Source organism: Elephantulus edwardii, unplaced genomic scaffold (assembly GCF_000299155.1).
Source record: "Elephantulus edwardii isolate Elephantulus edwardi_28Jun2011 unplaced genomic scaffold, EleEdw1.0 scaffold00031, whole genome shotgun sequence".
In the NCBI taxonomy this organism is placed as follows: domain Eukaryota; kingdom Metazoa; phylum Chordata; class Mammalia; order Macroscelidea; family Macroscelididae; genus Elephantulus; species Elephantulus edwardii.
The window spans coordinates 17629549-17643475 of NW_006399781.1; the positions used below are offsets into that span (position 1 = coordinate 17629549).

At 36.4% G+C, this 13927-nt stretch overlaps 1 protein-coding gene across 1 annotated transcript in view; it reads left to right on the top strand.

Moving 5' to 3' along the window:
• LOC102850668 (general transcription factor IIE subunit 2-like) overlaps window positions 1-13927 on the top strand; it is a 128647-nt gene that overhangs the window by 31659 nt on the left and 83061 nt on the right. Inside the window, exon 2 of the mRNA XM_006884128.1 lies at window positions 12836-12927. Within this exon, the coding sequence (XP_006884190.1) occupies window positions 12836-12927 (92 nt within the window). The remainder of the gene's footprint in view (window positions 1-12835; window positions 12928-13927) is intronic.

Consider the following 13927-nt stretch of genomic DNA (forward strand, 5'->3'; position numbering starts at 1 on the left):
TAGAAAATTTATTTAAAGAATTCAATTTTGTGTTTATTCTCTGGATAAAAATGGACTGCTTAATATTCTCCCAGGACTCTTACTCACAAAACAAAAACAAAACAAACACACAATCTTAATGAAATTTAGTTGAAGTAATTTTGTTCTAGTAATAATTAGAGCAGGGTTTAGGGCTGTTGTACATAAGGTTGCTATGAGTCACAAACAACTCGACGGCACATAACAACAACAACAACAATAATTACTGTATTTTCCTTGAGTTAATTCCTGTGCTTAATGACTTAATCTTAGAGAATAGAAATGTTGTATAGGGTTTTCTTAGCTGTCATCTCTACGATTGTCAGGCCTTTGTTCAAAAGAACCATACTTGCAACCTTTAGATTAGCATCCAAGCACCTCACTCTGTTGAGCCACTAGGACTCCTTAAATATTCTTGTATATTTTCATTTTTGAGCAATACAAGCAAATAAAAATATCTTCATTTCTATATTTTCTTTATATACATACACAATTAGCAATTAGTGAACACAGTAGAATATAACACATATGTAAGGTAGCTCTCTAGCACATTGGAAATATTTTTAGGTATGCTTTTAGGTGAAAAGAACAAATTATGGGACAGTGTATAAAGGGAAAAAATATATAATGTTTAAACCTGCATGAAAAGCTTTAAAAACATACAAGAAATTAATTACAGCGCTTATTTATGGGTTGTGCGGATAGGGTTGGGGAGGAGAATAGAGGGAAAAGTCGGAGGAACTGGCGTAGGAGTTAGATTTAGTGTATACCTGCTTGTATTGATTTGATTTTTTAAGTATTTGAATACATTGCTTCTTTCAACTAAAAACAAATAATCAGTTTTAGGTGTTAAATATTATTTCTTCCCCTGTTTTAAGAGTCCATTATTTTTATATGTTCATATATCTGTTTTCTCGCTTATTTCAGTAAAACGAAAAGCAGATTCTAAACACTACTACCTTGACTAAACTATGTTTTAGTCACAATACAGTGCTTATTATAATTCTGCTTGCAATAAAGGTTGTAAGAATGTGTGTCACCTTGAAAGGCTTTCCTTTCCTGAAGTGTCTAAGGAGTTTAGGAAAGAGGTGTTACATACGTGTGAGGCTTATCTTGTAAAATGCTAACAGTTTGCCACTTGTGAGTATATTGATAAATGCTGAGCAACTAAAAAAATAATACATTGTTTACTTAGTTTTTGTTTATATCTGAAAAAAATAATCGTGTAATAAAGTCTTTTTTTCCACATTAATTTTATTATGGTGTTATCTTTTAAAAATATATTAGAACTATGATAATTTTTGTGTTTAATTTAGGATAAAGGTAAACTATTACTTGGGTGAAATAGGCATGCAGAAAGAAATTCCAAGACTTAAATATTGAAACATCAAGTAAATGCAATAAACATTGTTTGTAAAAAAGACAAAGAAATGAGAAGTTAGTTGTATTGCCAACATCTTCATCCTCTTTTACCTTTTCACAGGAATTGAAATCTTTAAATGAATCACGTTTTTTAAAAGTGTAACTTCTTGTATTTTCCTTTAACCTATCTTCTCATTTCAAAAGAACCTAGTGGAATATTTATTTACAGAAATAGGACTTGGAAATGTTCTGGAACCTTCAGTTGGCAATGAGAATAAAATTACACTATTGCTTTATTTATAGAATAAATAACCAATTGAATTCGCTAATGCCTTGTGAATGTTAATTTTAAATATAATCAGGTAATCATAATAGCATTTATATAGAGAGTAATTCACTTAGTTGAACCCCTGAGAAAGCTCGGAGACAGGACCCTTAATGAGCTAGGTGAATGAGAGCAAGGAGCCCCTCTCTGTGTTCTCTGGATAAATTTAGGTGTAGAATGTAGGCTGATTTTAGAGTGGAGAAATAATTTAAGTGGTAAGAGTTTATTTATGTTGTATCTGAAATTTAAGCTACAAGTTAATGATTTTCTCCGACCGGTGGTTCCTTTTTTTTAAAAAAAAATCTGAGACTTTTTCGCCCCCTCATCTATAATTTTTAATAGCAAACAGTAATGTTTTCTAGGTAATCAATTCCATTGTGCTGAATCTAGGGTGATCTGGTATCAAGTTACAGCAACCTTTGGGCTTTGCAAGAGATACTTTTTCTATACTAAGTGGATGTTGGTTATGAAATAGAAGAAATGGGAGGGGAGGAAAACAACTTTTAAGATTAAATAGACTTCAGAAAAGAGAAGCAGAAGTTTGATCTTTATGTGAATATATACAGATAGTATTCTGCAGTTCTAGCATCTACTTAACTGATTATTTTCGTGCTTGAATACTATGAAATTAGGCATTTGTTCAGCAACTGATTCTAATTTTTAATAGATAATGAATGATTGTTTGACCTGTGAAAATATTTTAATATCTGGAAAGATGTTGTCCATCTCCCACCACTTCTCCGCCTCAACCAGTTTGTCTTTGGATATATTTTTTTTTTCAGATATAGTTTATCTGGAAGACTTATATTTACAGTATGAGTTTAAGAGCAGCTCCAACTTTATATTTCAATTCTATGATAAATATACATTTTTGTGAGTTTTCAAAAATCAAAAGATATTTTAAAAGGTTTCCTTTTAATAATAAATGAAATGTGATTACTGTATTACAAGAAAATGGACTTTAAGGTTTTACTATAAAGAATTTAATGGCAGAAAAATCTGAAGCTCTGAAAAATATCCCTTTGGTTGCAATATACTGGTTCAAGTGTAGTCTTTACTTTTACATAAAAACTAGAATTATGCTAATTTCTTGGCTTCTCTGCATATCACTCAAAGTAAAAGAAAAATAATTTTAAATTATTTCTCCCCATATTTATGAAATGATAGAAAACATCTTTGTAAAGTAACAATTTTTATAACTTGCTGATATAATTTATACATATAATCAGGTTTTTGTTTTAGTACAGATTTTTTATTAAGAAAAATCCTTTGTTAGAACACACAAAACAGTTGAAATGAAATAGCATAGCGAAATGAAATTAGCAAGTAACCTTTAAACATCAAATGCTTGTGGTTTATTCTTAAAATCTGGATGTAGAACGGGTTCATTTAAAATGCCACGGTAATGAATTTTCCAGTAAGGCACAGATGGTTAGGGTGCTTATAGCTAGCACGAAAGCCAGTGTTCATATTTCCATAATAAAATCTTACCAGGCAAGGAGATGGATATTTTTTGAATTTTTAATAAGAAAAAATCCTACTTGGTTTTTAAGGTAAAAGACTTTTTTATTGCATCAAAAGTACTTGTATCAAAATAAAAATTATCATATAAACCTACCTCTGTCTGAGAGGATGCTGTTGCAGCGATGGTATGGCTGTTTGTAATGCAGACGAGGGCACAGCCAAGATGGAGCTTTGCTTCTATTGGCTGAACCACAATGCAGCTGACAGTTTCCTCTATGTTCATTTGCATTTAGTCCTCTACCCTTAAGAGTAAATCATTCATAAACTCGAATACAGTTATTTAAGCTATCAGTTGTCACTCCTTTTTCTCACTTTTCTTTTTGTCAGTAAGCTAGATTTCTGTATTGGAAATTGTGTGTCACTAATAAATTTATGATTCCTTAGTATTTAACTATTAAATTGCAGATGCTACAGTGAATGCTTCAGTGCTAATGCAAGAAGATCAGGCCGAGAGAGGTAGTAACCTAGGAAACAAACAGTATAGGTTTACCAGCCTGATACTTTTCTTCCAGAAGCTGTGCATGAAATTTCATAAATGAAAATCTCTTATTTTCCCTTTCTTCTTTTTTCCCTTTTTAAAAATACTTGCTCCATGTATAAATCTTGTCTTTTGTAAACGATAAACGATAATTTCTATATGGTGCCTGGATGTAAAAATTCTAAAAGAGAGAAGATTTTCAGCTTTGCAAGGTTAAAGAGGTTTAGTTTAGGTAAGACTACTCCCTTCATTAAAAAACTGAAATTTAAATGAGGAAATAACCTCCAGTTGGATGTTTGGAAATAAAGTGTTTTGATTAAAAATGTATTATTTAGGGTTGTTGTCTGGATGATATATAATCAGGATTTTAAATTAAATGGTTATTATAATTACAAAGGATTTGGAAATGCTTGTTATGCAGACTAATTTTAGGAATTATAGATAAATTGATATATTCATTTCTGGAGCTATAAAGGTGAGCTACTTAGAAATACTCTTTTTACTTTCATGTGTTCATTTATTCAACAAGTATTTATTATTTACTCTGTCTGACTTTAAGGCCAGAGACATCTTGGTAACAAAACTTTAGATAGCTCATAATTAACCAGTTAGATTAGTTTCCTAGAGCTGTTGTAATAAGTTATTAAGAAATTGATCACTTAAGAGAATGAATTTGTTCTCTCCCAGTTTTGGAGAGTAGTATTCTGAAATTGGGGTTCAGCAGGGCTATGTTGTCTTTGAATTCTCCAGGGAAGTTTCCTTCCTTTGCTCTCTCACCTTCTGGTTATTCAGAATGTTCTTGGTTTATGACAGCATAGGACCCTTCTCTGCTTCCATTGTCACTGACTGTATGCCTTCTATAATGACTCTGTATCCATATCTCCCTCTCCTTTTTTGTTATAAACAACAAGAGTTGCTGGATTAGATTCTTACACAGTGTGATTTCGTCTTAACTTGATTAGATCTGCAGTGACCATTTTTCCAAATAAGGTCTTACAGATACTCAGGTTATCTTTTCAGGGGACACAGTTCAATCACCTACAACAATTTTAGCAAAAACAACATCCTTAGCATACTGGTTTTTTGCTTTTCATTGTGTTTAAAGTTCATTTTTCTATTATTATTGCTGTTGGGTGCCATTGAGTCACCGCCTTATAGTGGCCCTCATGAATTTAAATACTACATTTAAACAAGGAAACATTATATAGGCACTTAGGAATTTCTGCACAAGGCAGTATTTGTCTCTGTTGTATGTAGGTTCACTGTGAGTCAGAACAGACTCAGTAGAACTTAAAAACATACATAACACAAATTTCAGATGGAAGGTCAGTTGTTGATTCTTATACCAGGCAGCTAGTGATGGTTTGCAGTTGAATTTGAAACTTTGCTCAGCCACTTACTCCTTTCAGGGTTTTCACCTGACATACTTTGGACATGTTGTAAGGAGAGAGGTCTTTAGAGAGGGACATCATGCTGGGTAGAGTGGAGGGACAGCGCAGGAGGGGAAGACACTCTATGAGGTGGATTGATTCAGTGACTGGGGTAATCGGGATGGGTGTGTCAGAGGCAATGAGATTGGCACAGGATAGAGCAGGGTTTAGGGCTGTTGTACATAGGGTCGCTAAGAGTCGCAAACGACTCAACAGCACATAACAACAACAACAACAACAAAAGTGCAGTAAATGTATTGCTGCTGGTGCAACCACTGTGGAAGGCGGTATGGCGCTTTCTCAAAAAGTTGCAAATAAAAAAATAAAAAAAAAAGTTGCAAATAGAGATAGCATTTGACCCAGCAATTCCACTACTGGGAATATACCCCAAAGAGACCATAACTGACATCCAAGCAAATATATACACACCCATGTTTATCGAGGCTTTGTTCACAATTGCAAGGAGTTAAAAACAACCTAAGTACCCATCAACAAATGAATGGATAGAGAAGCAGTGGTATATTCACACAATAGAATACTATGCTGCATTGAAAAACAAAGGTTTTTCAAAATGGGTGACACTGGAGGACATTATACTGAGCAACGGATGTCAAGTCACAAAAGGACAAATACTGCCTGGTGCCACTCTTGTAAAACAAGACTGACCTCAGGTTTGGGGGGAGACTGAGAAAGATGGGATAAATAATGTATACTGCATTGAAACAGATGAGGGAGAAAACTGTTTAAAAGGGATATGTGATTAGGTATTATTGTCATGACAGGAGTCCAGAAGAAGGCTGCATGGTGGAGTGGACTTGAGGGGGAGGGACTGTATAACAGTGAAAAAATTTATCTTTTACTTTTCCAAGGGGTAGTGTACTGGGGGAGGAGGGAGGGTTGGGAGGGGAGAAAAGTACAACAATGAATGAATGGAAATCCAAAGTCTCTAAATTTTCATTGAAATGAAAAATAAATTAAAAAAAAAAAAGCCTTGCTGTTGAGTTGGTTCTAGCTCATAATGATAGCAGAACTACACCAAGAGTTTCCAGAGCAGTAATCTTTATGGAAGCAGAATGCCACATATTTTTATTTCGGAGCATCTGGCGACTTGGGACTTCCAACCTTTTGATTAGCAGCGGACCACTTGAACCACTGCACTTCCCTGGCTTTTTTAAAAGGAACCGTAACTCAGACCAAACTTCTGTAGACTTGATTTCAATTCACAGACAACTTACAGCAGAGTAGAAGTACCTCATAGTATTTGCAAGTCTGTAGCATTTGTGGAAGCAGATGGACCATTTTCTCCCTTAGAGGCCTGGTGAATTTGAATTACTGGCCTTTTGGTTAGCAGCTGAGTGCTTAAAATCTGTAGCGCCACCAGGGTCCTACGAGGGACAATACCCAAACCAATCAAACCCATTGTCATTGAGTGTATTCTGACTCAGCAAACTATAGGACAGAATAGAACCACTCCCTCGAGTTGGTGAGGCTGTAATCTTTATGAAGAATACCATCACCGACATCTACTAAGGAGGTTGGTCACCACCTAAAAAGCATTTCTGATAGGAATTAATTGGGAAAAGCATTTAGCATGGTACTTGGCACATAATCTGAGTTTAATCCTCATTCCTATTCTTATTTTGTATTAAATACCTTAAAAAAATGAACCACATGGATAGTATTTTTAAGATGAGGTGGTGAATGTTAAAGTACTTGACATACCTGTTGTTTTGGTAGAGTCATTTCTGAATCATGGTGAACCCATGTATGCAGAATTCAGTGGGTCTATAGTGTTTCTATGATCTGGTGACCTTTCAAAAGCAGATAACCAGGCCTGTCTTCTGGGTGGATTCAAACTGCCAACCTTTCCAGCTGATGCTTAAATGCTTACCTAATCCGGGGAAGCTGTGTAATTTGTAAGATATTCTTACTGTTGTTATTCTATATTAAATAAACTTCAGTGTGAAGACTACGTTATTGTTAAAATTGCAGTTGCTATTTTTAAAAGAAAATTGCACGTACAGTTTCATTTCCGCCTCTCAAAATCCCATACTCAATAAAGCCTTTTCACTAACTAATCTCAGAAGAGTATTCTTTTGCCATCTAGAAGCTATTCTTTTGGATCACTGACAGTTGTTACATTTGACTTGTGGTTATTCTAATGTATTCTTTCCTTTAAATTACTATTACCATTCTGGGGCCAAAGATTGATTCTCTCTTTCCACTTATTTAACCTCTTTCTTTTTGGATCAGCCACATGGAGACTTTATGATATCTGATCTGATGCCTTACTAATAGGATGTGTGTTTCTGAAATTTTTTTTTAGTATTTATAATGTATCTTTTCTGTTCCTTCATTTGTGATGTGTTAATGACATGCTTGTTGTTAGGTGCCATTGAGTTGTGTATGACTCATAACAATCCTAGGGAACAACAAACCTGAACCCTGTCCTATCTCTATCAACCTCACAATCAGTGTGACACACTGGAGCCCATTATTGCAGCCACTATGTCAGTTCACTTGATTGAGTCTTTCTTTCCTTCTTTATCCCCCCCATCTTTCCAATTATGTTGTCCTTTCCCAAGGAATAGCTTTTCCTTGCAGCATACCCATGTATGTCGAGATGAGGAAACTTCACCATGCTTGCCTCTATGGAACACTCTGATTTCACCTTTTCTAAGACCTGTTTGCTCTTTTTCATACCTTGAGATACTCAGTACTCTTACTCAACACCACAGTTCAAAGGCATCAATCTCCATGCTTTAGATTTTCTAAATATACAACAAAATTATAACTGCTCTTAAATAATTTCTCTTTCGTGTAGGTTCTGCACACTAGAGAATAATGTCATTTTTTTCAGAGTGTGAAGACAATGTTGTTATCCTGTATAGTGGTTACTCATTATTAGCAAAACGAAACTGTTTCCCAGGCTGTAAATACCAAGATAGGCCATTACTTGTATCTTTGTTCCTTGGAGCCATTGCTGGATTTCAACCTCCGGAAAGGTACAGCCTCTGAGTGTGTAGTCCAGCTCCCTACGGACTAAATAGGCCACCAGAGCCTTGTTAGGTAGTGGTAGTGCCTTAATAATTTTTTCACTCCTATTTTGCTGTCTCTCTGGAGACTAAGGTGCATCTGATACAGGCCATGGTCATTGCAGTCACTTGTTATGCATCAGAGAGTTGGACAATGACTAGGGAGGATAGAAGGAGAATTGATGCCTTTGAGCTGTGGTGCTGGAGAAGAGTATTGAATTGAATATACCGTGGACTGCTAAGAAAATAAACAGGTTCATCCTGAAAAAGGTTAAACCAGGCCTCTCCTTGGAGGCAAGGATTCTGGGGCTTCGTCTGACGTACTTTGGACATGTTGTAAGGAGCAACAGGTCCTTGGAGAGGGACACCATGCTAGGTAGGGTGGAGGGACAGCACAGGATGGGAAGACCCTCTTTAAGGTGGATTGATTCAGTGACTGGGGTAATCGGGATGGGTGTGTCAGAGGCACTGTGATTGGTACATGATAGAGCAGGGCTTAGGGCTCTTGTACATAGGGTCCCTATGAGGTGCAAATGACTCGACGGCACATAACAGCAACATCGTTCTGTTAATACATGAGTAGAGTTGATTACTTATTTCCATTTATTTGTTGTACATGTTTCGCATGAGTACAGTTGGTGTTCTGGAATTACCACTGTTTTTCTTGGTGTTATCCATAATTTATTATGATGCAGATAGTTGAATATCTTGTAAACATCTTTCTGATATTCTCTGCTTAAAGCCAAAGTCCTTCTGACATAGCAGTGATATCACTTGGTCCATGACCTCTTCAGAATCCAGTTTGAGTTTCTGGCAGTTCTCTCTGGATGTAATGTTCCAATGTATTTTTATAACCTTTAGTAAAATTTCACTTACCATTGATAGAAATGATATTGTTGGATAATTTCCACACACAGTGGGATTACCTTTTTTTTTTTTTTCAAATGGGAACAGATATGGCTCTTTTCCAGTTGATATGGCCAAGTAACTATTTTCTTGACATTTACTTGAATACATCCAGGGCTGCATACGTTTGCTCAAACACCTCATAGTTGATATTCTGTCAACTTTAGGGGCCTTGTTATTTTGCCAGTGTCTTTGGTGCAGCTTGAGCAGCTTCTTTGATTACTGTTAGCACTTCATCATATGATGCTTCCTGAAATGATTCAGTGTCGATCAGTCCTTTTAGTACAATAACTCTATATTTTCCTTTCATCGTCTTTTGTTGCTTCCTGCATCATTCAGAGTTTTGCTTTGTTTTATTTTGTTGTTGTTTTTTGCCATGGAAGCCTTCAGGATTGCAACTGAAGGCTTGAATTGATTTCTTTTTAGTTCTTTTAACTTGAGAAATGCCAAGCATGTTCTTTTTAGGTTTCTAATTCGAGCTCTTTGCACATTTTGTTAAGTTACTGTTAAGCCTCATATCTGGAGCTGCCCTTTGAAATCTTCTGTTCATCTGTCTTCGTAATTTCTTCCCTTTTTAGCCTTTGCATACATTAAAATGCAAAAGATCATTATAGAGGCAGAGAAGGAAGATAAGACCAAGATGGATGTCAGAAGAGACTCTAAATATTGCATTGGAGCACCAAGAAGCCAAAGCAAAGGGGAGAAATAAAAATATTAAGGAGTTGAACAGAAGATTTCAGAAGGCAACAAGGGAAGACAGAGTAAAGTATTACAATGAAATGTGCAAGGAGCTGGAGTCAGAAAATCAAAAGGGCCAAACTCACTCAGCATTTCTTAAGCCCTAGGAACTGAAGAACAAATTCAAACCTCGAGTTGCAATACTTAAGGATGCTTTGGGCGTAATATTAAAGCATTAAAAGAAGATGGACGGAGTATACTGAATCATTGTACCAAAAGGAATTTGGTGGACACAAGAATTTCATGAAACAACATATGAGCAAGAGCATGTGGTCATGAAGGAGTAAGTTCAATCTGCTCTGAAAGAATTGGCACCAGGAATTGATGGCATACTGATTGATATATTTCAACAAACATATGCTAGCCTGGATGTGCTCACTAAGTTGTGCCAAGAAATCTGGAGGACAACCACCTGGCCTACTGACTGGAAGAGATCTATATTTGTTCCCATTAAAAAAAAAAGGTGATCCAACAGAGTGTGGAAATTAATGAACAATATCATTGATATCACTTGCAAGCAAGATTCTGCTGAAGATCATCCAAAAATGACTAGAACAGCACATCAACAGAGAACTGCTTGAAGTGCAGTCTGGATTTAGAAGAGGCTGTGGCACTAGGGACATTATAGCTGATGTCAAATAGGTCTTGGCTGAAAGCAGAGAATACCAGAGGAATATCTGTTTTTTTGACTATGCAAAGGCATTTGACTGTGTGGATCACAACAAACTCTGGCTGACTTTGAGAGGAATGGGAATCCAAGAACATTTGATTGTTCTTATGGGAAACTTATGCTTGGACCAGGAGGCAGTCGTCAGAACAGAGCAAGGGAACACTGCATGGTTCAAAATTGGGACGGGTATATGCCAGGCATGGGTCCTGTCTCCATACCTTTTCAGTCTATATGCAGAACAGATTATCTGGGAGGCTGGGCTGTATGGGGATAAATGTGGCATCAGGATTAGAGGAAGACTGATCAACAATCTGCGTTACGCATATGACACAACTTTGCTTGCTGAAACTGAGGAGGACCTGAAGTGCTTGCTTCAGAAAGTCAGGGATTGCAACCTTTCATATGGGTTGAAGTTCAACGTCAAGAAAACAAAGATTCTCACCACCAGGCCGATTGGCAGCATCATGATATATGGGTGAAGAGATTGAGATTGTTGACAGCTTTAGTTTGCTTTGCTCTGCAGTCAACACTCCTGGTACCAGCAGCAAGGAAATGAAAAGACAAATTGCATTGGGAAAGTCTGCGGTCAAAGACCTCTCCAAGCTACTGAGGAGCAATGATGTCATTCTGGAGACTAAGGTGCATGGGCCATGGTTTTTGCCATTACTTGCTATGCTTCAGAGAGCTAGACAGTGACCAGGAATGATAGAAGGAGAGTTGATACTTTTGAGCTTTGGTGCTGGAGATCAATATTGAATATACCATGGACTGCTGGGAGAACAGGTTCATTTTGGAGAGGGTGAAGCCAGGCTTTTCCTTGGAGGCAAGGATTCTGAAGCTTCATCTGACATCCTTTGGACATGTTACAGGGAGGGACCCGTCCTTGGACAGGTCCGTCATGGTTGGGATGGTGGAGGGACAGCGCAGGAGAGGAGGACCCTTGATGAGATGGTTTGATTCTGTCACTGGGTTAATGGGGATAGATGTGTCGGAGACAGTGAGATTGGCAAAGGATAGAGCAGGGTTTAGGGCTGTTGTACATAGAGTCACGATGAGTCACAAGTGACTCAATGGCATATAACAAAAACAACATTTTGATAAACAAGTTTTCAGGGTCTCTTCAGACATCTGTATTATCTCTTTTGCTGTCTTTTTAATATCTTTTTTTGCTTTCTTCATAGATGATATCTTTGATGTGATTCCCAAACTCATCTGATCTTTAGTCATTAGTGTTAAATGTATCAAATCTATTCTTAAAATAGTTTTTAAAGTCAAATGAGATAAACTCAAATTTGTATTAAATTTTCAAAAAAATTTTTATATAGTGTATATTAAAGATATTTTATAGTTTCCCCAAAAAAGACATTACATGTCTTGCAATATTTTGTTGAGTTGTTATTAGTTGCTGTTTATCACCTGTGATTCATTGCAAACCCATGTACAAGAAAATGAAGCACGAAAATTTCCTGATCTTCTGTTTTCTTCATAATTGTTGGTTTTCTTATGTCCATTTCTGTGACATTTTGTATTTTAAATGCCTTTTAAACTAGGGTGCGCCTTTTCCAGCACTATTGGGCAGTATTCAGTTGTGATGCATACCATTTTCTTTAGCTAATTTTGGTAGATTACCTACCTTTCTCCTAGGCCCTATTATTTTAGGTGTTCCACCAGAACTTACTCACTGTTCATCTTAAACCTGCTGGTATTTGAAATACTGTTAGCAAGCTTTAGTATGAGAGCAACGTGCAAACCACCTCAGCGTGACAAACTGAGAGATGGATAGAGAGTCCATTTATTTAGTGCTCCATTAGTTTAGTTTAAATTATTATTAAAAGATAATTTCTTTTAGGGATTCTTGCTGACAAAGTGTACAGGGAAATGGCACTGCTAATCCAACGGCAGAGCCTCCCTAGTGGTTAAAATACACCAGCAGCTCCATGGAAGAAAGATAGGCAAACTCTTGTGTGATTTACAGCCTTTGAAAATCTGTGGAGGGTCAGCCATGAGTTGGTTTTAATTTGAGGACAGTTGTGAGGGAGTGAGAGTGTGTGTTAATTTCTTTTAGCAGGTTTTGTAGTTTTCAAGTCTTTCATTTTCCGGAATATTTCCTTCTTTAAAATGATGCTGCCAATAGAATTATTTATTGTGTCCATTGCTATATAAAATGCCGTTCATTTTTATGTATTGATCTTGTATACTGCATATAGTTGTGATTGGTTTTTGTTTTGTTTTGGCTTAACTTTTAATTGGGTATCCTCTACTTAAACATGTAAATGTTCATATGAGGGATAGAGAAAAGGAAAAGAAGTTGCAGATTCCATATAATTGTCTTCTGAACTTCATTTTCAGATCATACTAATGGATCGTTTAACTTGAAAGCTCTCTCAGGAAGCTCTGGGTATAAGTTTGGAGTGCTTGCTAAGATTGTGAATTACATGAAGGTGAGTACATTTTTAAAGAGTAAATCTTATTTACATTTTGGCAAAGGAAAATTTTGAGAAGTTAAATTTTGTATACAAAACTTATTGCCATCAATTGGATTTTTACTCCAGTGAGCCTGCGGAAAAGAATAGAACTCTACGATAGAAATTCTAAGGCTGTAAATCCATGGGGAAGTAGATTGTTTATCTTTTCTCTATTGAGTGACTGGTTGGTTTAAGCCACGGACTGTTAGGTTAACATCAGAGTGCTTTAGCCACTGTGCCCTCAGGGCTCTATATTTGTATATATGTGCTAAACTTAATCAGGCTGTATATTTTCAACATGTACCATGTATTACATGTTAATGTGACTTCACTAAGCCATAGTTCCATACTTTAAGCTCTACACATAATTATTCAATTAGTATTACATTAAGTCATATAAGTTTGTTGTTGTTGTGTACTCCTGAGTCAGAACCAACTCATAGCTGACCCTCCAGCTGGTTTTCAGCGGCAGTAAATTCCATGGGAGGAGGTTGCCAACAGTCATGTAGCTGGTGATTCTAAACCACATATGTTTGCATCAGCAGCACAGTTCCTTACCACTAAGCCACCTGCTGGAAGGTCAGCTCTGAGTCATTTCCTCTTCGACAGCACACACCACCACCACCAACACAAGAGCTCCCTCCTGTTAGTATACTCTTACCAAATGAAAGGGTGGTTTAAATTATGTACTTGAATATATACTAAATATACTCATATGCAGATTTAAACTACTTTAAAAGATTAAAACCCACCAGATTCAAGCCTTGAGTTGCAGCATTTAGAGATGCTATGGACAAAATCTTGGGTGATCCAGGAAGCATCAAAAGAAGATGTAGGCAGATACACAGAATTGGCTGTACCAAAAAAAATTTGCTGACACTGAAATATTTCAGGAAATACCATGTATGTTCAAGAGCCAATGCTTAGGAAGGAAGAGGTTCAAGGTGCAGTAAGGCATTGGCAAAAAATAAGATCC